We start from the raw sequence: 25,782 nt of genomic DNA, 5'->3' as shown, positions 1-25,782 counted from the left end.
GAAAGCTACAAAAGAATCCTGAAAACCTTTTAGATAGGTAATTTCTTGACTTGAGGGGATAAGTGGTGGAAAACATGGAAAACTACAGCCTCAGTTAGTCAGCTGCTATACAATGTGGGTGAAGGCAAAAGGTATGAGAGGATCTAGGAAGACTACAGACTCCATATCCTTGGCTGTCTTCCATTCTAACCTCTGAGTATCATGAGGGGGCACGGCAGGGTGACCTGGCATACAACAGACTCTTCTGCCACACTCCTCTCTCAACAAAAGACCTCTTCAAAAAGTGCACTGCTTTCAAAGACGTCTGGCAGTTGGAATAAAATTGGCTTGATTATTCATTCTCCTTTATGGGAATAAAAATGTAACAGCGCATTGCTAATAGAGACTAACCAAAAGGATTCCAAACATTGTTACCTTAAAGAATAAATGTACTAGTATAGTGTTCATCCAAAACATGTTAAGTTTTAATGCTTGTTTGATTTATTAGTCCCATTTCTTCAGGGAACTTTAAAAATGTAAAACTAATTGGGGAGGAGGGGATACTTAACAGACAGAAAACACATCTGACAAAGGTTTTGTTTCCATTTTTTGCATATACTCAATAAACAAAATAACACAAAAATTAACAAAGGCATCTAATTTTTAAAACCCCAGTGTTTCTTTTTAGAAAGTATTTTCCTCTGTTTATTTATCCATTTCACAGTACTCTGAATAGGGAAAAATATAGGTTGAAAGTTAGCTTTTAATATTTCACAGCCTAGTCACATGTATTTTATTTTAATCTACAGTTGTCTTGATCAGTGTTTTTTTTAGGCCAAAGAGTGTTGGCACTGGACTCCTGGCAAGGTTTTAAGTGGTTGGTTAAACATTAAGCAGGCCATGGCAGGTGGCCTTTTGTGCAGCAATTCCCTTTAATTACCAAGTGTCACAACAGAAAACTCTTTCCCGGACCTTGATAACATGTAACATTACATTCACAACACACTACGGTAACAGTTTCATCTTAGCATTCATACAGTCCATATCTTGGGCTGGACAGAAAAATGGGTGGGGTGGGGTGGGGGGGTTGGCAGTAGCTAAGTGCTGTTTTATGAACAGTGTTCTACTAACTTGAAGCTCTTTTCCTATATACTAACGACCAGAATCAAGGTAGTTTACAAACTATTTGAGAACAATTCAATATGAGACAATACGTTTTTTAAAAATAGGACAAGTCTACTACTGTATAAACAACAAATATTCTAGTCACATCTTTCTTTACTAAAATATTTGCGGCTTAAAGAGCTTGGCATGTTTAGCCTGCAGAAGAAAAGGCTGAGGGGAGACATGATAGCCATGTACAAATACGTAAAGGGAAGTCATAGGGAGGAGGGAGCAAGCTTGTTTTCTGCTGCCCTGCAGACTAGGACACGGAACAATGGCTTCAAACTACAGGAAAGGAGATTCCACCTGAACATCAGGAAGAACTTCCTCACTGTGAGGGCTGTTCGACAGTGGAACTCTCTCCCCCAGGCTGTGGTGGAGGCTCCTTCCTTGGAGGCTTTTAAGCAGAGGCTGGATGGCCATCTGTCGGGGGTGCTTTGAATGCGATTTCCTGCTTCTTGGCAGGGGGTTGGACTGGATGGCCCATGAGGTCTCTTCCAACTCTACTATTCTATGATTCTATGATTCTCTTTGCATAGTATATCCCCAGTCATTTTTCTATATCTTTGTATTTTATATGTTCATTGTTGAACATTTTTCTTTCTGTTTAACTTAAAATTATTAAAAATATTTTTAGAACTGAAACATGTTTCATTTGCCAATCTCAATTGGATCTTCACACTGCATCTCCTATTACTAGTTAATGGTGCTCACACAGTGTCTTGGTTAAATCACACTATATAATCATCATCATCATCATCTCCTTTTTCTCTCCACAAAAAAACTCAAAAGTCATGAAATCATGACTTCCTTTTTAATTTTAAACAACTAGCATTTACAGTCATTATAATTTTTAATCAGCATAAAAGCAAACTATCCACTGTCCTCCTTTGCAGAGCACATCAGAAAATAGCCATGTGTCTATATACATAGACAGGGATATGTATTAATGCTGTGAATGCTCATAAAGAGTTTATTCAGTGTCTTTGGTATTTATCAAGAATATGTTGATGCATTATTTTGTAAGATTTTGGGATGGGCTGCCATCAGTTTGTAATTTACTTACTGTCCAATGAACTTCAATTGAGGAAGAAGAAAGGATTGTGGGATTATGGAGATGTAGAACAACATCACCCAGTTCTCTCTGCACTTGCTTGTGATCCACACCTTGACTGGTAGGTGGAACATCTGTAACAATAAAAAAAAACTTTTATAGACTTCCAACAAAGAATTGGAAAAACAATGGCTGGATGCCACCACTAACCACTGATACAACTTTTCATATGTAAGAAAAAATATATACATTTTCAACTATTTCTGGTACAGCAGAAAAAGGAGAAAGAAGCTAGAGATAAATGGAATTAATTTAAGTGTGAATATGATGACCAATAATCCGGGCTAATAGATTCTGTTTGGCCTTGGTTGTCAACCAAAAATTTGTAGTCTTGAGTAAAGACTTCCACCCTATGGGGTCTTGTACTTCCTTGTCATTCATTTTTAAAACAAAGCACAAGGTCAGAAACAATCTTCTCCTGGTGTCTTGCAGAAGGGTAACATTGCCCTCCCTCCCTCCCTCCTCTTCTTTTTCTACTCCTTCTTTTCTGCTTTGTGGACCATTGTAGCTCCAATGGCCGAGTAGGTCTCCATGCCTGTGCTCTTCCCTTTACAGCTCAAAGCCACAAAAACTCTGTCCATCTAACAACTCAAAAAAGTACGATTTTGAGATAAATCAGAAATATACAAGAGAACTGTGCTTCTAAATTCTTTATTGGAATTTGTTTTAATTAGGTCCCATTAAATAAAAGTATAGCCCGTGTGTGTGTGTGATCAGCACCACATTCACTTCTATATAGTATCTTTTTCTGGTTTTGACCTGTCCCAAACTACAGGTCCAACTATCCATTTTTTTTAAATGGATAGTTTTTGTCCTGAAAGAAAAAGGAATTAATCTAGAAGACACCTTATAGAAAAGGAACCCTAAGAATTCTAATTGTAGCTGCTGATACCTGAGAACAGTCAAATTATGCTATGGTCCTTAGTTATTCACATAAAATAAACAATAAGAAGAATATGATTTGCATACAGGGATTTATTTCTGCTCACTTGTTTTGCCCATTTTGATTTCATTTATTTTTATGCAGCCATTTTCATCTTACATCACGCACCATTCTGTTCCAGAAGGTACCTTAATTTTGCGGATCGTTACTATAAAACATTTTCTATGGCGTTGCTCTTGAAAATAGAAGTCACTGAGAGAAGAAGAGGTAGATCATGCCTATCATGCCTATGTTCGGAAGAAGATGGAATGCTCTCCCTCCACCCCACAGCCACTGCCCTAGCATTGGAGGGAGCGAAGAAGAAGCAGTCATAGTTCCACCATTCCTAGACAGCAAAGCTGATGAAATGCCCTCCCTCTATGCCAACTTCCACTGCCCTGGCCTTGGAAGTGGAGAAGAAAAGAGGTACAGATCCATCACTTCTTGCCGAAAAACATCTGAAAGTCCTTCCTTCAATCTCAACTTGACCTTGCCCTGGCCTGTGGGGGGGGGGGGGGGGAGAATAAGAAGCAAACACAGCTCCATCATGCCAAGGCCCAGAAACTTATTAAAGATCCTCACTCCACCCCATCTGCCATTTCTGTGGCTGCCTCCTCTGACATTCTCCTCTCTTACTTAGATTATAAACCTGGTGGCAGGGAACTGTTAAATGAAAAATTTGTAGGCTGCTCTGAGAGCCTTTGTGGCTAAAGAGATGGATAGAAATACTCTAAATGAATAAATAACAAAAGTCTGATGTTTGCTTTCAGATAACGTAACATTACTCATGTTCCAGAGGTCTTCATAGATAATGCTCTTCTCCATTTTTATCCTCAATCCCTTTGTAGATTGTGCAAAAGGTTGACCTGCTTTTCATGGTTTATTCATTTTGTTCTTTTCATTTGATCTTTGAAAGACTGCCCTCCAAACATTCTAAATACATAAAGATTTTTTTTTAATAAAGAAAAAGCAGGAAGCCACAGAGGGAAGCAATCCCTCTACTGCTCAGTCATTGGCTTGTCTCTTTAGTTTAGTACTTGATTAAAACAAGAACCTTTGTAAAATCCAATGGTCTTTGAACAGTTTTTCCTTGACTCTAAGCTAGCTATGTTACTGCAATAATGTGTGCACAAACTTTTGTATGAAACTATCTCCTGGATCCAAAAACATAGAATGGAAATTCTGCAGTAATTCAGATGATTTTGTAATACAGAACAAATGTCAGGAGGTGATAACATAACAGAATTTTAAAACTGCATTTTATTCTCTCCAAATGTTGCATGGAGATATTGGAGAACATCAAAATAATAGATGCTACTTATTGTTCTTTTTATAGGTAGCAATCTGTTGGTTCAAAACCTATTTGGATTGCCTAAATTTTAATCTATATATATATAAAAGGGTAAAGTTGTTTGTTCCGTGACTATAACAACACAACTAAATGCCCCAGAAATACGAAACTTGGCAACACAACACAAAAGCCTTGCCTCACGGTTGTTACAACACAACCACACCACAAAAACACAATCCGGAGCCACAAAACCGAAAAAAACGGCAAAGATGCACAACAACACAACTATATGACCCAAACACATGAAACTTGGCAACACAACCCAAAATCCTTGCCCCTAGGTGCTGACAACAAAAAGAAAAGAAAAATAAAGTCCTAATTAGAGGGAGAGGAATAATTGTTTTTATCCAATTGCTGCCAGTTAGAAGGCTAAGCTCCGCCCACTTGGTCTCCTAGCAACCCACTCAGCCCAGGGGACAGGCAGAGTTAGGCCTCACTTAGGCCTCTTCCACACATTATCTAATTTGCACTGTATTATATGGCAGTGTAGACTCAAGGCCCTTGCACACAGCTATATAACCCATTTATAATCTTATATTATCTGCTTTGAACAGGATTATCTAGAGTCCACACTGCCATATAATCCACTTCAGTGTGCATTTTATACAGCTGTGTAGAAGGGGCCTCATATAATCCAGTTCTAAGCAGATAATATAAGATTATAAATATACAGTAGAGTCTCACTTATCCAACATAAACACCCTGGCAGAACGTTGGATAATTGAATATGTTGGATAAAAAGAAGGGATTCAGGAAAAGCCTATTAAACATCACATTCCCTCACGACCCTATCTGCTGCCAAACTGCCATACATGTCTATGCCAGGCATCCTCAGAGATTATGAGATCTGTTTGAAAACAGACAAGTGGAATGTTTATTTCTATCTCACCAATGGTATCCAGGATGGAACAACTCTTATCTGTCTGAGGCGACTGTGAATGTTCCACTTCCCCACCTTGATTACTATTGAATGCCCTTGCACCTTCAAGGCCTGCCTACTTCCTGCTTCGGAGGGGGAATCCTTTCTTGGGAGATGTTAGCTGGCCCTCAGTACATCATGTCTGGAATTCGCTGATTGCTCAGTGCTGTTCTTTAGTTAACTGTCCTGATTTCACAGATTTTTTCTAACACTGGGAGCCACATTTTCTTCATTCCAGGCAGGCAGGAACCATACAGGCTTTGAAGTTACAAGGCTATTTAGTGCCAATTCCAACATTCACACTTGCCTAAAGCAGACAACAGTTCTTTCTTCCACCCTGGTCATTCCACAGATATATAAACCCAATTGCTTTCGTTACAACACATTTCACAACCTCTGAGGATGCCTGCCATACATGCAGGCAAAACATCAGGAAAGAATACATTTCAAACACGATCAGGCAGACCACAGAACTCAGAGCAACCCAATACAAAGAGAAACAAAAATAATAAGATAAATACAAAAAACCCCCTAAAAATAAATACAATAATACAATTAAAAAACATAAATAAAAATAATATAATAATATAATAAAATATAATACATACAAATAATACAATAAAAATAATAAAAACATTAAAAATAATAAAAACACTAAAAAATTAATACTATAAAATGCTATAATAACAGAAAATAACTAAAAATAAGAAAAGAAAATAATAAAATATAATAAATAAAAAGATAAGTTACAATAAAATTAATTTTAAAAATACAAATAACATCAAATAAAAATTCCACAACAATTTTTAACCAATACCACCACCACTTTGCCACAGCAACGTGTGGCCGGGCACAGCTAGTTATTATATGAAAGATGTACAGAGTGTTTCAGTATTATGGAATTAATTTCAAAGCAGTATACAGTGTTCCCTCACTACTTCGCGGTTCACTGTTTGTGGATTCGCTGTTTTGTGGTTTTTCAATAAACTCTAAAAGAATATTATAAATCATAAAAATTACAATTTACAGCCAAGGGAAGGGAGGAAGGAGAAGCTGAAGGGAGAGAAAAGGAGCCCAAGTGGCAACGAGAGGAAAAGGAAGTGATTTATCAACACATGATTGGTTTATAAAGACTGAAAATAGTGTATAACTACTAAAATAATGTATACGTATTGAAATAAATACAGTGTCCCTACTTCATGGATTTTCACTTATTGCAGGTGGTCCTGGAACAGAACCCTCGCAATAAGGGAGGGAACACTGTATTTCAAGATGGCAACATGTTACAATTTCACAAAAAGTTACAAGTCATTAAATGAGTTATCACGTTTTACTAACCAAAATGCCATTGAAACACTTGCTGGACTACAATTACAGATCAGTTTGCTAAACAGCAGGGCACAAAACACCTTATGTTGCAGGATTGCCATTTTGTGAATGACGGAGGCTTGGAGCTCTATGTTGGGAGGGGCGTCTAGAGGTAATCATTTGAAATTCTATGCCCCATCTTTCAAATGGTAATAGTTTCATTCATGAGCTGTTTGTTGTTACAGAGATATAGTGATTTCAAATAAATCCAGATACACCCTGTATATGGTGTACTGGATCAATTTTTCTCCAATTTTGTGTGTGTGTGTGTGTGTATTCAAGTCACCTGATAACTTATGGCAACCCCATGAATTTTGTAGAGTTTTTTTAAATCAAGAAATAATCAGAGGTAGTTTGAGACCATTTCCTTCTTTTGAAGTATAGCCTACAACACTTGGTATTAATTGGTGGTCTTGCGTGTAAGCTTCCAATATCAGGCAGAATCTTGTGTCTTTGAGGCTTGCTCAGATTAAAAACAGCCTGTCACTTTCCCATTGAGCACTACTGTGCATTCACTGTTGTTGTTCCTGAAACCAAAACATTCTTAACAAAGGTATCTCCAAATTAGATTAATAGCCATAGCTAAAACTAGTGTATCTGCTTTCTTTCAAGCAACATACTTCTCAAAAAAAATATAATCAAGGATGCAAATAATTCCCTTCAGCTCAGTGTTAAATACATGTTTTACCTTGTGTTTTCACTGGGTCAGATATCTGGCTGGGATCACTAATTCCATATGCATTGGCTGCCCGCACAAGGAAGAGATAAATTGCATTTGGTTTCAGCCCTTTAACTGTAAATGTTTCTGTTTTCACATTTTCTGCTACAGTCTGCCAGCTGCTGCCAGCTGCATGGCTAAGGATAAAACATACACATACAAACAAAAAAGGTTACTATATGCTTGCAATTTAACAATCTAAAAACATAAGCACAACCAGATCATATGTAAAGCAAAATACCTGAATGCCTCTATTATATAAGAGGTTGGAGTTGCACCTGAATTCAAATTCGGCTTCCAGGACAGTGCTACTGTATTTCTACTGACATCAGCAACATCAGGTTTTGATGGGGCACTGGGAATCAGGTTAGGATCGGTGGGTCTTGGTGGCTGCACTGGAACTCCAAATTCTAATGAAAAACAATAAAATCATATGGGCCAAGAGCTGACATAGAACCACACGTTTGCTTGTATCAATACACTTAAATTTATATTATAATTACAGACAGATTAGACTCAAAATGGTTTATATTCATAGTTTCTATTGTATCCAGAATAATCCTCTGATTTACCTTGGACTTCAATGTATGCACTCCATGATGCTTCACCACTTGGAGTTGAGGCAATGCAGGTGTATCGACCAGTGTCACCTAGCTGAAAGGCAGAAAATAAAATAAAGACTTGAAATAATCAGACATTCCCTGGTTTTATCTGTCCTATTCAAGATAGGTTAACTTACTCAGAGTCCCCTATTATGAGATTTAAGGGGGCAAAGGAGGCACTCAATCATCAAGTAAAATAGCTTGTCAGCCTTGCAGTGTCTGTGCCCTTTAATTTTAATTACAGAATGGGCCTAGAAATCTTGCCCAAAATATATTAAAAATTCCTATCTCAATGATTTAACATCATTTTTTCTGTCCTGCAAATTACTAAGTTAAATCACTGTGTGAGACTAGGTGAACTATTTGCATCCTCAGAATTCACTTAAATGTCAACACATAACATTTGCTTATAAAATATCTGCAACATTTAATACTAAAATGCTTTGAACAAGAAGTTTTTCTTTTCAAACATTTGTACCATTTAGTAGATAAATCCTTTTCATTAGATACAACTAACAAAAGTATGGGAGGAGGAAAATCTAAAATCTGGCTAAAGATATATGTAAAGATACATACACATTTGCTAGAAGCTTCTGTGACTGCATTTGTTGGGCTCGGTGGTTGAATACTCCTCCCAAACATATCATACCCCATACCCCAATCTGATACAGAGTTTCTTCCCATTTTGCTGATGCTTAATTATTCTAGAAAAATATGGGTTGAAAACCCATTATCCAAAAATCTGAAATTCAAAATGCTCTCACAAAATTGTCCACATGGGTGGCTAAGACAGCAATACCTTTGCTTCTGATGGTGTAACATATACAAACTTTAGTTTCATTCATAAAATATAGATGGCTTTGTCATCGAGGCAATCTAGCCAAACCAACCTGAATCCAATATAGTTAGAATTGGCTTTGGATTGATGAATATGATTATCTGATTATCTGGCTTCAGATATATGCACAATAGTCATCTAATGTTTACATACGTTGTTTTAAATTGTTGTTTAATTGCCTTTCATTGTTGTTATTGTTCGGGCATGGAATAATGCCACTCATGTAAGCCGCTCTGAGTCCCCTTTGGGGTGAGAAAGGCGGGATATAAATGTTGTAAATAATAATAATAATAATTTTGGCTCAAACATCTTATTAGTTTACATGGAAAAATGGCCCAACAATTCAATGAGATGCTGCAGAAAGGAAGTATCAGTGAATGGCTAACAACTGGAAGAACTTACCTGATACAAAAGTATCCAGCAAAAAGAGCAGCACCAGGAAACTACAGGCCAATAACGTATCTGCCCACTATGTTTAAACTACTGACTGGCATCATAGCTGACAGAATTCAAGACTATCTTGAAGAAAAAAACATCTTGCCAGATGAACAGAAAGGCAACAAACGGAAAAGTAGGGGTACCAAAGACCAGTTATTAATTGACAAAATGATTCTGGAGAACTGTAAAAGCCGAAAAGCTAATCTTCACATGACATGGATTGACTACAAAAAGGCCGTTGACTCACTCCCACACAGCTGAATCATCAAGTGCCTGGATGCCATCGGGATTAGTAAAAATGTTGACACCTTTATTGAAAACATGATGAAGTATTGGAAAACTGAACTGTTTGTTGGAAATGAAAGCTATGGACTTGTCAACATCAGAAGAGGAATTTTCCAGGGAGACTCATTGTCCCCTCTGCTTTTCATTATTGCCATGATCCCTCTGTCAACAATCTTACAAAAAACAAATCTCGGCTATCAAACATCTAAGAAATCTCACAAAATTTCACATCTGATGTACATGGATGACCTAAAGCTGTATGGGAAAACAGAAACTGAAATCCAGTCTCTGACTAACACTGTCCGAATTTTTAGCACTGATATCAGCATGGAGTTTGGTTTGGACAAATGTTCGACAGTGGCATTGAAGAAGGGAAAAATCATTGAAAGTGAGGGCATAAATATGCCTAATGGCCAAACAATCAAGTGTCACCAGCCAGAGGCCTATAAATATCTGGGCATATTTCAGCTGGACAACATCAAGCATGAACATGTGAAAACTGTGGTCAGCAAAGAATACACACAGGGTCAGAAAAATTCTCAAAAGCAAGCTCAATAGAGGCAACACCATCAAGGCCATAAACACCTGGGCCATACGTGTCATAAGATATACTGCTGGCATCATAAACTGGACACAGGTGGAACTGGACAATTTGGACAGAAAAACAAGAAAACTCATGACCATTCATCATTCACTACACCCTCGCAGTGATGTTGATCGGCTATATCTGCCTAGAAGATCCGTTGGCAGAGGACTCTTACAAGTAAAACAAGCAGTCAAAGAAGAAGAACATGCCCTGGCAGAATATGTAAAGCAAAGTGAAGAACCTGCTTTGATTGAAGTCAAAAATCAGAAACTCCTCAAAGCACAGCAGACAAAAAATCAATACAAGAAAACCACACTACAAACTAGAGCTGACAGCTGGCACAACAAAACATTGCATGGAAAGTTCCTTGACAAAATTGAAGGAAAAGCTGACAAGGAGAAGACCTGGCTATGGCTCACGAATGGGACACTGAAGAAGGAGACAGAAGGTCTGATCCTTGCAGCCCAGGAGCAAGCCATCAGAACAAATGCAATTAAGGCCAAGATCAAAAAAATCAGCTGATGTCCTAAAATGCAGACTGTGCAAGGAAACCAACGAAACCATTGATCATATCCTCAGTGCTGTAAGAAAATCGCATAGACAGACTACAAACAGAGGCACAACTATGTGGCCCAAATGATTCACTGGAACTTACGCCTCAAGTACCACCTCCCAGCAGTAAAGAACTAGTGGGATCACAAACCTGCAAAAGTATTGGAAAATGAACACACAAAGATAGTGTGGGATTTCCGAATCCAGACTGACAAAGTTCTGGAACACAACACACCAGACATCACAATTGTGGAAAAGAAAAAGGTTTGGATCATTGATGTTGACATCCCAGGTGACAGTCGCATAGATGAAAAACAACAGGAAAAACTCTGCCATTATCAGGACCTCAAGATGGAATTTCAAAGACTCTGGCAGAAACTAGTGCAGGTGGTCCCGGTGGTGATGGGCACACTGGGTGCCATGCCAAAAGATCTCAGCCGGCATTTGGAAACAATAGACATTGACAAAATTATGATCTGCCAACTGCAAAAGGCCACCCTACTAGGATCTGCGCACATCATCCGAAAATACATCACACAGTCCTAGACACTTGGGAAGTGTTCGACTTGTGATTTTGTGATACCAAATCCAGCATATCTATCTTGTTTGCTGTGTCATAAAATAATAATAATAATAATAATAATAATAATAATAATAATAATAATAATAATAATAATAATAGTTACATTCAGGCTATATGCATAAAGTGTATATGAAACATAAATGAATTTTGAGTTAAACTTGAGTTCCATCTCCAAGATATCTCATTATATATTTGAAAATACTACAAAAAAAATCACAAATCCAAAACATTTTTGGTTCCAAGCATTTCAGATAAGGGATAATCAAATGTATATGTATCTCTGTCACGACCCAGGCTGCAGAGCACCAATAACCATACACAGAGGCCAGAATCTATCTAATATCTTTATTGAAGGAATATATAAAGTTAATAAAAACAAGTGTAGAAAATAGTCCAGAATTAGACCTTTCAGGAAAGGTCAGAATTAGTCCAAAAAAGCAATGTCCAATAAGAAATATTAAGGTCCAAAGTTGTAATCCAGTAACCGAAACACTCGCTTTGCCAAGCAAAGTGAGGGGAGATGACAAGGTCCTTTAGTCCATGAAACTTGAGCGAGGCTAGGAAATAACTTGATACTTGAAACAAGGCTTGAACGTGGAACAAGGTAACTAAGAACAAGAACAAGGTCCGTGGAATAACTTGATAAAATCCGTGGAACAAGGCAAGGATTGATCCTGGGAAACAAGGCAAAGTCCGTAGATAAACAAAGGCTGGGAAGCAAGGCGAAGGCTGGATAGCAAGGCAAGGCTTGAGCAGGAGCGAGGCTTGAATCGGAGCGCGCTGTCCAGACACAACTCGCTCCGTAGGCTGACGAATTGACTCCGCGAAGTTACTACGCGGGTAAAACACCTAAATAGAGTCTAACTTTCCCGCCGAAGCAGTTCTCTGGGAATCAGAACCGAAAGCTAAACTCTGAGACCAGATGTGAGACTCCCCAAAGATTCTCACGAGAAGCAGTCTTAATTGGCCACATTCTTAGCTGCAATCCTCGCACTCCTGCGCGAAGCTGATTCCAAACTTCTCTGTTGTTTACAAAACTCCCGGCGCAAGAACACGGGAGAAGTAGGCTCTGGGCTTGTTTGACATACTTCTGGGAGACAACTTTCTTGCAGGTGCAAGGTTCCCAGATCTGCCTGGGAAAGATCTGGCTGAGAAGAATCCAGTTCAGACTGGGAAGGTAAAAAACCCAAGTTTTCATCTTCATCAGGAATTACAATGTCCTGAGCAGGACTACAAGGCCCATGGGTCATCACACTATCCCCCTCCTCAAGGCCCCTCCCAAACTGGGGCCCTCTCCCCGAGGCGCGAGGTCGGGGTTTGGTGGGATAGGTCTGATGAAAGCGACGGGTTAGATCAGGAGCATGGACTGTGGAGGCGTCTTCCCAAGAGCGTTCCTCAGGGCCAAAACCCACCCAGTCAATGAGATATTGTAGGCGGCGGCGGTGAAAGCGAGAATCCAAAATGTCCTCAACCTCGAACTCCTCCTCCCCATTCATCAAAACAGGAGGGGGGGCCGGTTGGTCTGTATCAGGTCGCACACCATCCGCCGGAAGGAGCAGGGAACGGTGAAACACTGGGTGAATGCGCATTGAACGCGGAAGTTGGAGTTTGAAAGTCACGGGGTTAAGTTGCGCCACCACTGGATAGGGGCCAATGAAACGGGCATCTAACTTCCGGCAAGGGCGGTGGGAGGGCAGGAAGCGAGTGGACAGAAAAACCCGATCTCCTACCTTGATTTCGGGGCCCGGCTGGCGATGTTTGTCAGCGTGGCGTTTATAGTCCTCCTTGGCTTGGTCCAGTTGCTGTAGCAAAAGTTGTTGCACCGCTGTGAGTTCCTGCAGCCAATCCTCTGCTGCGGGAACTTCTGAAGTTTCAATGACAGGGGGGAAGAAACGTGGATGGAAGCCGTAGTTTGCAAAGAACGGCGTTTCTTTTGTAGAAGCTTGAACTCCATTGTTGTAGGCAAACTCAGACAGTGGTAACAGAGAAGCCCAATTGTCCTGTTGGTAGTTTACATAACAGCGAAGATACTGCTCCAAAGTGGCATTGGTGCGCTCCGTTTGCCCATCTGTTTGGGGATGATGAGCTGAAGATAAGCGAGAGTCTATGCCCAATAGTTTTTGTAGTGCCTTCCAAAAACGAGAGGTGAATTGAGATCCACGGTCTGTGACTAAACTCTTGGGCAATCCATGTAGTCTGAAAACATGTTGAAGAAATAGATCCGCAGTTTCTTTGGCCGTGGGGAGGCCTTCGCAGGGAATGAAATGGGCTAATTTGGTGAAAAGGTCCACCACCACTAAGATCGTGGTGAATCCACAGGAAGGTGGTAGGTCAGTGATGAAATCCGCGGAAATTATTTCCCATGGGCGAGATGGGGTAGGAAGGGGGTGTAAAAGCCCTGAGGGCTTCTCCCTTCGTATCTTGGAGCGCTGGCATACTGGGCAGGTGTTGACATATTTTTCCACATCCTTGCGGATCTTGGGCCACCAAAAATCCCTTAGGATCAAATGCATAGTTTTAAATAGTCCGAAGTGTCCTGCTGGTTTGCAGTCATGACACAGACGAAGCGCTTTTTCCCTGCCCGGTCCGGGTGGGATATAAACATGATTTCTATAGCAGAGCAGCCCATCTTTAAGCGAAAAGGGAAAATGCAGACCTTGGCGAAGTTGGTCCTGCGCCCAGGCATCTGCTTGCTGACTAGCCCTGATTTCTTGAGCACAGATGGGTCCTGGAGTAGGGGAAGTTGAACCAATGGGGATGGATTTGGTGTTCCCCACCGTGAGCGTGGCAAAGTTCTCGGGTTGTAGCAGTTGGGATTCAAAGGTCTCCTTGCGTCCTGCAGCGTATTCCGGTTTACGTGACAGGGCGTCTGCTTGCTTGGTTTGGGCTGGGGTCACATAATGGATCTGGAAGTTGAAACGTTCAAAGAATAAAGCCCAACGTTGCTGCCTCTGATTTAGTTTGCGGGCAGTTCTTAGATGTTCTAGATTACGATGATCAGTGTGGACTTCAATGGGAAATTTGGCCCCTTCTAGCCAATGTCTCCAAGTTTCAAAGGCTGCCTTTATGGCCAGTAGTTCTTTTTCCCAAATGGTGTAATTCCTCTCTGGTGTGGTTAGTTGACGAGAGTAAAAGGCACAGGGATGGAGGTGATCTCCCACCGGTTGTAAGAGTACAGCCCCAATTGCCACATCAGAGGCGTCCGCTTGCACCACAAAAGGGGTTCCAGGATTTGGGTGCTGTAGAATTGGCTGGGAGGTGAATAGTTTCTTTAGTTGCTGGAACCCTTTCTCTGCTTGATCAGTCCAGCGGAAAGGCTGCTTTCCACGGATGCAGCTAGTGATGGGGTCGGACCAGCGGGCAAAATCTGGAATGAACTTGCGGTAATAGTTCGCGAACCCCAAGAAACGCTGCACCTCTTTCTTGTTAGTTGGCGCCCGCCATTCCAATACTGCTGAAACCTTGGCTGGATCCATGGAAAGCCCTAGAGGCGAGATGCGGTAACCAAGGAAATCTACCTCTTGTAGATCAAAGGCGCATTTTTCCAGCTTGGCATAAAGTCCATGATCCCGCAATCGTTGTAACACCATTTTGACGTGGTTCTCATGTTCTGATTGTGATCTAGAAAACACCAAAAAATCATCCAGGTAGATTATCAAGAACCTGTCTAGATAGTCCTGAAAAATGTCATTGACAAAATGCTGGAACGTTGCGGGGGCTCCGCATAAACCGAAATTCATAACTCGGGACTCGAATAATCCGAATTTGGTCTGGAAGGCGGTCTTCCACTCGTCCCCTTCCCTGATGCGAACTAAGTTGTAAGCCCCCCTAAGATCCAGCTTGGTGTAAACCTTGGCTCCTCGAAGCCGATCCAGTAGATCCGAGATTAAGGGCAGGGGATAGCTGTTCCGCTTGGTGATATTGTTCAATGCTCTGTAGTCCACCACCAAGCGTAGTTCCCCTGACTTCTTCTTCACAAACATCACTGGGGAGGCGGCTGGGGATTGAGAGGGTCTGATGAATCCCTTGCGAAGGTTTGTCTCTAGGAATTCCCTGAGAGCTTCTTGCTCTGGTTCAGTCAGGGAGTAGAGATGCCCTCGCGGGATCGGGGCCCCCTCCACCAAGTCAATGGCACAGTCATAAGGTCTATGTGGGGGTAATTTTTCGGCTTCTTTCTCATTGAATACATCCCAATACTCGGAGTACTTCTTTGGCAAGGTGATGATGGGCTCGGTGTCTGTGGCATGGCATACCTTGGCTACAAGGCAATGGTTTTGGCAGTACGGTGAAGCAAACTGCAGTTCTCTGTTGGACCAGGAGATGTTAGGGTCGTGGAGAGTCAGCCATGGAATTCCCAAAATCACAGGGAAATGGGGGACCTCGGTAACAAAGAAGGAAATCTCTTCCATATGTTCCCTTATCCACATCCTGGTGGGTTCCGACCACTGACTTACGGGGCCCGTCTTGAGGGGGCGGCCGTCTATGGCTTGCACCACACGGGCATTCTTGAAATCATGATATTGTAATCCCAGAGAGTCGGCATACTCTCTATCGATGAAATTGTTGGTAGCTCCAGAGTCTATCATGGCGTGGATCATGACGGGTCCCCTTTTTGCTGACCATAATGTGACCACGAGAAGGAACAGGACCCCGGTTGGCGGCTCTTGGATGGATTTTTTGACCGGGTTGGCGAGCCTCTCTACACCCGGTCGTTGGCTTCCCCCGCCGGCTGTGTGCCAGTCGGCTCAGACGCCTTCGTCTCCGTGGAGGACGCCGCCGCAAGACGGGCGGCAGGCTTCCCTTTGGCTGGGCACTCTCTGGCGAAGTGGCCCCCGTTCCCGCAGTACCAGCAGAGGTTTAAGCGTTGACGACGGGCCTTCTCGGCGGCATCTAGTCTGGGACGCACATTGCCCAACTGTATCGGCACCTCCTCGCCTCCTCTGGGGTATGGGGTTGGCGGTGGGGGTCTCCACACCGGACGTGGCTGAACGCTGGCGGGAGCGGGGGGTTTTGCCCCGGCTCTACTGCCCTGGCCTCGAACCCACTGTTTCCTGTTGGCAATCATGACTTCAGCCCGTAAACATTGATCAATGAGTGCCTCGAGGGTCTGGGGAGGATCCACCTTGGAGATTTCTTCCAGCATTTCAATGTTGAGACCCTCCCGGAATTGTCCCCTGAGGGCTACATCGTTCCAGCCGGTATTGTGGGCCAGCACTCGGAACTCGGCTATATACTGAGACATAGGTCTATCTCCTTGGAAAAGGCGACGGAGTTTGTGACCGGCTGCCTCCAAATTGTCCTCGATTCCCCAAGTCTCCTTGAGGTGGTCCAAGAAGTGTTGCGCTGATCTTAGGTGTGGAGAGGTTTGGTCGAACAGTGCCGTCGCCCAGCTGGCCGCTGGCCCGTCTAGAAGACTGTAAACCCATGCCACTTTGATGTCTTCTTGGGGAAACTCGGCAGCACGGGCCTCTAGATAAGCTTGACATTGGCGACGGAAGACATGAACCTTAGAAGCTTCTCCAGTAAACTTGGTTGGCAACGCCATGGCCGGAAGACGAATTCCGCGTTCCTTCAAACCCCTTATTTCTCCATCCTGTGCATTGAGCTTATCACGGATTCGGTCCACCTCATCCTTGTCGATGGTGTAGGTAATCGGCTGGCCGCTCGGCCCAGGTACGACTCCGGTAGACATTCTGGCCGAGGTTAATTGGTGCTTAGGGCGGCGGAGTCAAACTGTCACGACCCAGGCTGCAGAGCACCAATAACCATACACAGAGGCCAGAATCTATCTAATATCTTTATTGAAGGAATATATAAAGTTAATAAAAACAAGTGTAGAAAATAGTCCAGAATTAGACCTTTCAGGAAAGGTCAGAATTAGTCCAAAAAAGCAATGTCCAATAAGAAATATTAAGGTCCAAAGTTGTAATCCAGTAACCGAAACACTCGCTTTGCCAAGCAAAGTGAGGGGAGATGACAAGGTCCTTTAGTCCATGAAACTTGAGCGAGGCTAGGAAATAACTTGATACTTGAAACAAGGCTTGAACGTGGAACAAGGTAACTAAGAACAAGAACAAGGTCCGTGGAATAACTTGATAAAATCCGTGGAACAAGGCAAGGATTGATCCTGGGAAACAAGGCAAAGTCCGTAGATAAACAAAGGCTGGGAAGCAAGGCGAAGGCTGGATAGCAAGGCAAGGCTTGAGCAGGAGCGAGGCTTGAATCGGAGCGCGCTGTCCAGACACAACTCGCTCCGTAGGCTGACGAATTGACTCCGCGAAGTTACTACGCGGGTAAAACACCTAAATAGAGTCTAACTTTCCCGCCGAAGCAGTTCTCTGGGAATCAGAACCGAAAGCTAAACTCTGAGACCAGATGTGAGACTCCCCAAAGATTCTCACGAGAAGCAGTCTTAATTGGCCACATTCTTAGCTGCAATCCTCGCACTCCTGCGCGAAGCTGATTCCAAACTTCTCTGTTGTTTACAAAACTCCCGGCGCAAGAACACGGGAGAAGTAGGCTCTGGGCTTGTTTGACATACTTCTGGGAGACAACTTTCTTGCAGGTGCAAGGTTCCCAGATCTGCCTGGGAAAGATCTGGCTGAGAAGAATCCAGTTCAGACTGGGAAGGTAAAAAACCCAAGTTTTCATCTTCATCAGGAATTACAATGTCCTGAGCAGGACTACAAGGCCCATGGGTCATCACAATCTCCCCCCCCCCCATCTTTCTGGAATCTCTGATGCCTTAAGAAATTTAATTATCACTGATAATCAGGAGCCTCTGGGGCTCATACTGAAAAATCTTAGGTGCATGGGATGATAGGTCATTAAACTGAGTGATCCTGATTCTATGCTGTTGCTGCTCCTCTGTGTCCTCTGTGTCAAGTAGTTTCTAACCTTAAGATGAATATCATGGGGTTTTCTTGACAATATTTATTTGGAGGAGGCTTGCAAGTGCCTTTCTCTGAGATACTGTAGTTTGCTCAAGGTGGGCTAATGGGTTTCCACAATTATGTGGGGATTGGAACTGTTGGGAGTCCTAGCCTAATACTCAAACCATTACACCACATTGCTTCCTGAAACTGTATAGGCATAATAATTTTGTCAGCCCTTGGATTGCATCTGTATCATTGGGTGTCAAGGCACCAAGATGAACAAGACATATCACATGACTGAGGTGCAGATCAAAATTGCCAATCCAGTGGAAGGATCTATTGACAGGCAAGTTACCATAACTGGATCTGCAGGCAGCATTAGCCTAGCTGAGTATCCAAATATATACTAAAATATTAAAATGTTAATCAATTCTGAAAAGGCTGAACTAAATGTTTGTTTGTTTGTTTGTTGAAATCCAACAGAACATGTCAGCAGCACAAATTATGTACTGGTATGAAGAGTTGCATGGCCAGGTAACCACATATTTTTAGGTAAGGTATTGATGTTTTCCCCTTGGGCTTATTTATTAATCATGTCATCCTAAGGCAAAAAATTTCCAGCAAGTAAGAACAGGTGTTTGTGTCTTGCAAAAACACGAATGATTTCGGTGCAGCTTGTCTCAAAAGAATTGCACATTGCGCTTTCAGAAGTCCTCCAAAAACCAACTCTGGGTTTGATTATTTTTCAAATAACTACTTTTCAAGCACTCCCATTAAAAAGTTAAACTATGGTAACTCAATCTAAGGTCCCTTCCATACAGCCATATAACTCAGAATATCAAGGCAGAAAATCCTACAATATCTGCTTTGAACTGGGTTATTTGAGTCCACACTGCCATGTATTTCAGTTCAAAGCAGATAATGTAGGATTTTATTCAGCTGTGTGGAAGGGGCCCAAGACAAGCTGTCTTTAAAAGATTTAATGTAAGATGCAATGCAAACATTTGGAAGTGTAATTCAGCTTCCTGATTATCCATTATGGAAACCTAAAGCAGTTTCATAAAATGCCTGTGGTAAAGCTCTGTTCCATTTTCAACACTATGTTGCCACCATGATGGACAGTTTGTCTTTGAAGACAAATTTTACTGATGACATCTGATATAACTTGCTGTTGTTTCTGTTGTAATCTATCATCTAAAGTACAGTACTTTGGGAACATAGAATGAGTTATCTCAAGAAGAGAAGGATGCAATACAGATGAATAAAATAAAGATATTTAACATTTCATTAGTTCTAAAATTGGAGACAGCAATATCCTTGGCCCCAAGGTAAATACAAAGGAAAAGCAAAATACATTGTACTGTGCAATTTCATTATTAAAATACCTTGGCATAGCGAATCTGCAATGCGCCAGTCTCCAGCTGCTTGATGCGGGAATCCTGTGTAGGGATGGGGGCGCTATCTTTTCTCCAGAGAATTGTCGGCATGAGAGTGCCTGCAGCCACACAGCTGAGCACTAAAGTACCATCCACAGCTACCGTCTGATTCACAGGACCTTGGCGAATGACAGGAGGAGGCCGATCTGCAATCACTGGCAAAACACACACACACACACACACAGAAACAATGAGGGGAGGAATGAAGATTTTGGCAACTAGAAGAAATTTTTTAATCATCTAAGCAACCGTGGTTGCTCCAGGCTTTAAAAGAATCTAAAGATAATTAAATAAGCAATTAAAGTGGAAGGCATGCATTATTCAGTGGATAATAATATGATGTTCACCTACAAAATGTCTGGTATTATTAACAGGACAAAGGTGGTGTCATGTATTAGAGTCTTTCTGGTATTCACTTAGCTCCATTAACCTTCAAAGAAATAAAGAGTATCTGAATGAATTTCCCATCTTCTTTGAAAGGTGCCCTTTTCTATTTATTCATATTACACCAAACACCCACTCAAATTTATTAAAGGCAGGAATTTCTCAGTTTCAGTTATTTTTTTAACTGAAACTTATCACAGTGGGGACTATGGAACAGCTATCAGACACAATTTATGTAGCCAACAAATACAATTTCTACTGTTCAAGTTTTTTGAAATGACACTATTCTTATTGAGTAATGAATTCTGTAAATATAAATGTGAGCATTAGAGTTGATCAAAGAAGTTTCACAAACATACCTTTTCATATTTTTTCTGACTCTATGGTTTTAATTTTCTAATGCAAATAATAAATCAAGGTAAATCACTTTTACAATACCTTAATACATTTTATTGCTTTGTACAGTTGATCTCTGAACTATGAGTAGCTAATTAATAGATTTACTTTTTCTTAAGGGGCACAAAATACTGCCAGATTAATACAATCAAATAACATCTTTTAAAAAAATGTAACTTTTAATTTAAAATAACAACTTGGATTGAATGGAGCCTGTTTGAAATTGTCTTATAGCATTAATAGATGACTAGTTTATACCACAAAATTAACAAAAAGAGGAGAAGGGGGGAGTGCCAACTCTTGAATATACTAGGAATATAGTTCCCTAAAATTTATTACATGAATTATGAAATAATTTAATGATATAATATGTCTTATTAATAATTTATTTACAACATGTACCTGCTTAGCTTTATTACTTCTTTTTTATACTAATACTAAACAGTAAAAGCATAACATTCTGATATGAGAACTAGGGTTTTGTATTTTTCAAAACCATCAATATAGAATGTTTCAGTGATGTTACAGCTGTCTTAGTGCTACCTGCAGTGTGTGAAGAAAACTGTCCCATCTGTGAGGTATGCAAAATGAAGTCATAAAATATCATTTTTTAAAAAGTTCAGGCATTATATATTCCTAGCTTACATACAATTATAGTAACTTATAGCTTATTTTACTTTGTCCTTAGCATTCCTATACCAAAAACACATGGTTACATTTTATTTATATTGTATCTTTTTGATACTCTGAAAGGCAATTAATTTTAAATTGCTTAAGAAATATTCCATTATTTATAGATCCATGGATTCCTTATCTAGAGATTCAACTAGCCACGTGATTTTTTTAAAAAAACAAAAACAAACCAAAAACAAAACCTGATACTCCCATTTTATGTGAGGAACATCATTTTACATGTAATTGTATATAAAGGACTGGGAGCATTCACAGATGTTGGTCTCTGCAATGGGTTCTGGAACCAAACACCAGCAGATAGTCAAGGCCAACTGAAATAAGTAATGAGCTATTATACTTTATCTAATTTTTCTATAAAAATCAAGTTTTATAATATATTGCTTATATTACATTGCACAGGACTGTAATATTTTCATTGTATCCCATGTTATATTCAATGAAAAGCATATCAACACAGAAGCACATTATATTGATTATATAACAGTATGGAAATAAATTTCATATATTTTACCATCAGTAACCTCCAAATATGCTTTTGTTGTGATGCTTCCAGCAACATTTAAAGTCTGGCAGATGTAATAGCCAACATCTGTTCGCTGGACATTTGTAATAGTGAGGTCACCAGATTGAGAAACAGAAAACCGATTGGAAGACTGAGGAGGTTGATATGAAAAAAGCAAATTCTGGAAAATAAGGGATGGAAAAAGCAAAAAGTTATATATAGCCAAACATCTTTAATAGTCAAACATAGTCAGCATAAGACTGATCTTTTCCTATTTGTATAACTAAAGCATTGTTAGTCATATTTTTTTCAAATATAGACGTTTATGTTGTTCACTCTACAAGTCTACATTGTTATATTGACCAAATCACCAATGTATCATCCCATCTTAAAAGTGTATCTACGACTTCACTGCTATGCATTAGTTGGAATTAAGCCCCACCAAACTAATGGAGATTACTTTAGATTCAGAATGCAAAATATTGGAATACAGTCTGTTTACCAGAAAATGTTGTTAACATATTTAAAAAGGCTCAATATACAAGTTGCTTTTATTTAGAATCAGTCAATATAGAAGAGCAGGGTTTCTGGAATCTGTATATAAGTGCTGAGAAAAACTATATTATCTTTATATCAGAGAAGGATCTGTTCCCCCTGTGGGAAGTTATATCCAAACGTGAATTTTAAAAGTGTACAAAAAACCCCACCTGACTACACACAATGTGCAACCAATGTAATAATGAGAATGCAAATACGTTAAAGTTTTTTTAAAAAAATATGTGAAGTTACCCTTCAGCACATGTCATACTTCACTGAAAACACCAAGAAAATGTGTAATACCAGTAGAATTTTACTTTATTTGTGTGTACATGTTGACATGCAGCAGGTTCCTACAAAACAGTGTTTTTTAATGTTTTTAATGGCCACTTCCCCAACGCAGACTTTATTGAACTAAATAATATTTCTCCGAGTTTTGGATACCTGTAGCAACTGTTTGGATCTATAACAGTTAGAACCAGTTCTGTTCTACATAACATCGGACACTCTTCGGAGCCTGGAATGGTGATATCCAGTGTGCCGAGGAGATCAGAGGAGAGAACGGGGAGAGGGAATTATTTCCTTCCTTGTATCCTCAGTGCATTGAATGATGCCATTCCAGGCTCCACAGTGTGTCCAATGCCATTTTGGTGCCTGGTGAGCACTGCTATGGAAATTTAGAAAGGGGAGGTTAAGGTATGAGAGAGCGCCGGCAAACCAGTTTTAGTGTCACTCACTTGTGCAACTGCCATGCTGCTCTGGAAATTGATGGCATAGGTGCCATGTCATGCAACTTCTAAACAAGCGCAGGGTTTTGCCTTATAGCTGTCACTGATGCTTACCTGGAGTAGCCCCCACCAGATCAGCATGGAGACAACTGCCCTTTGAAGATTGTACCCTAAGTCTCTTGCTCAAATCCCAGTGGCAGGTTTGTGTATTTCTGTGTCTATGTCTATGCTTTTGTGCACCATGACATGATGATTCCAATGTACCCTCCCAGGGAAAATATGTAGATGTCCAACAAGCATTTCTAATGTGAAAGTGTGGGGCAACCCAGGGTTCTAGCAGACACTGCTGGGGCTGGTGTTAGTTTGGCAAAATCTAAGAGGAATTCCTTTTACCTGACTCCCTTCTCTTCTCCAAAATATTGCTGGCTGAGGGTTTCCAGTTGCTTCACACTGGAAAGTTACAGTTCTGCCCAGTGCAACCACTTGGTCACGAGGTTTCACAACAAAATGTGGTGGCTCTGAAAGAGAAAAGATACAGTTACGCCACTGAAGGACTTCACTGTTATGCCAGTTATGCCATAACTGTTATACAGTTATTCCAGTGACTGCTACTTCCATACTCCCAAGAGGACTTCTACCACCATAAAAAAGAAATCAAAGATAATAAATAGCATACAATTGGTATATACCAAATAATATGAATTATTTGGTATATAATTATTTGGTAACCAAGACTGGATCTACACTGCCATGTAATGCAGTTTCAGAATGTTGATTAACTGCAGTGTGGACTCATATATTCCAGTTCAATCCAGTTAATCTGCACTCTGAAACTGCATTATATGGCAGTGTAGATCTAGCCAGAAATCATATCTCTGGGATGGATCTGGATTTATTTTTATTTTTAATAGACACAGAGGAAGCAAAGTAGAGGGCTGCTGTTGTGCTTGCATATCCATGGGAGAGGGACATTGATCAAAACCTCAGTAACAGTAGCTCATTCTCCTTTCATGGTCTGTTTGTGCCAAAACATGGGAAATTACTCCTTTTCCAGCTTCTCTTTCAGCCTGGCTCAGTGGTGTGTTCTCCTCATAGCCAACAAGCAAGCCAGCTGTAATCACAGGTGGCAATTCTGAGTTTGACAGAGGCAAACAATTCAAATACACCAAAACCAACACCTTCCACCTCTACACAAAGAAAATAAAAATTTCAGCTATTGTATCTTAACACTGGACTTTTCATGGAAATGTTAAGAAATTGTAACAAAATCAGAAGACTTAAAATAGGAGTGTCTGATTTGAATGACAGCAGGCTAGACTAAGTTCTGATGGCCTTTTCCATAGGAAAAGACCTTTTCAACAAGACAAGAGCAGAGATCTCATTTTCCATACCATTTTAAGGGGAGCTAGGGCTTATAAATACACCCCTTTGTTAAAATGTGAAGTGTCTGAAATTGTATGAAATTTAACAAAGCCCAATTGCTTTTTGTGAGGTGAGTTTGCAAAAGCTCTTGAAGGAGGGGCAGGAACTTAAAAGAAGATACTTTCTATAGGTCACAGCAAAAGAAATGAAAAATTCCCTCACATTCAGCACTGCTAACTTACAGTAAAAAACCCCAAACATACACACTTACAAAATGACTGTAAATTCAGGGTTTTGATACATAAAAGTCATCATCTTTGATTTACTGTAGCTTAGGAGTCATTCAATAGCTTTCATAAGAGGCTTGATTTTGATGAAGGATTGGATGCTCATTTTTCCCCCAATTTAACTCAAAAGCTCCAGGATTGCTACTGTGTAAATTATAACCATTTAAAGATCTTCAGTGCAATTACTGAAGAGGAATGAATCTAAAGCAACACTGAAGCAGAATACCTCCTTCATTTACATAGGCAAGGGCATGTTCAAACAAAATCTATATGTAAATGAAGGCAAATTTGAAACATCTGCTCATCGTGACATTATAAATACTGCCAGCATTGTCCAAACTGTTTGATTTATACAGACATAAATGGCCACTTCATCTAGCAGTAAATAGAATGTCAAAAATTATGTCAGTTGCATTAAGCTATGGCAATTGGGTGTACTAAGCACAGTGACTGAATTGGAGTATATGGAAGAAATATTCTTTTAAAATCTCTACTTCACTTATGTCTTATACTGCAATCATGCCATAGAGATGGCTTATAACAGTGGCCTAAATGATTTTCATTTTATCTCTTTCATTATTTGAAGGATTAATTTTGTCATTCCTTCATAGGGAGAGTATGCTGCCATTACAGTTCAATATTAACAATGTTTTAAAATTGTTAGAATAAAGAAATTGCTTTCCCAAATATATTTTATAGTTAGCTTGACTATGCGGATATCAAGGAACTATTAACATTTTGCTGGCTCAAACAAATAGCCCTGGATAATTTTAGGATGGATGCAGTTCTTCATCATGCAATATCGGCTGATAAGCACAGAAAGAAACTAGGTTGGTTGAAGAAAGCAAGAGGTGAGGTGATTCAAAGTTATCAAATCCGAGATAAGCATCAATCATGTGGCTAGCAAGAAAAATGCTCTATGAAGGATCCTTGTTATTTCAATTGATCTGTTTCTATATGAGCCCCAAATAGTACATGAGGGAGAAAATATTATGTCTCTTTTTCAAGACCCTTTATCAAAACGGTTTTGTTTGAGCTAATTCAATTTATGGAGATGGTGCAGAAGTGTCTTAATTTTTTTATAAAAGTTTCACCATAATACATATGTTGTGTGTTGTAACAATGCTTTTGTTCTAGCCTTAACTTCATGTGAGATTTGGAAT

At 40.3% G+C, this 25,782-nt stretch overlaps 1 protein-coding gene across 3 annotated transcripts in view; it reads right to left on the bottom strand.

The window, feature by feature from the left end:
• Positions 1-25,782, bottom strand: part of robo1 (roundabout guidance receptor 1) — a 922,568-nt gene that overhangs the window by 74,243 nt on the left and 822,543 nt on the right. For all 3 annotated transcript variants that reach the window (XM_062974986.1, XM_062974987.1, XM_062974988.1), the window contains 7 exons: positions 23,364-23,488; positions 21,715-21,886; positions 19,680-19,885; positions 8,108-8,189; positions 7,777-7,945; positions 7,506-7,672; positions 2,210-2,331 (listed from right to left, as the gene is read on the bottom strand). In XM_062974986.1, the coding sequence (XP_062831056.1) occupies positions 2,210-2,331; positions 7,506-7,672; positions 7,777-7,945; positions 8,108-8,189; positions 19,680-19,885; positions 21,715-21,886; positions 23,364-23,488 (1,043 nt within the window). The remainder of the gene's footprint in view (positions 1-2,209; positions 2,332-7,505; positions 7,673-7,776; positions 7,946-8,107; positions 8,190-19,679; positions 19,886-21,714; positions 21,887-23,363; positions 23,489-25,782) is intronic.

This window comes from Anolis carolinensis, chromosome 3, assembly GCF_035594765.1.
Source record: "Anolis carolinensis isolate JA03-04 chromosome 3, rAnoCar3.1.pri, whole genome shotgun sequence".
Taxonomy (NCBI): Eukaryota; Metazoa; Chordata; class Lepidosauria; order Squamata; family Dactyloidae; genus Anolis; species Anolis carolinensis.
Note: the sequence above shows the minus strand (reverse complement) of the source record. Positions and strands in the feature narration are given on the sequence as shown.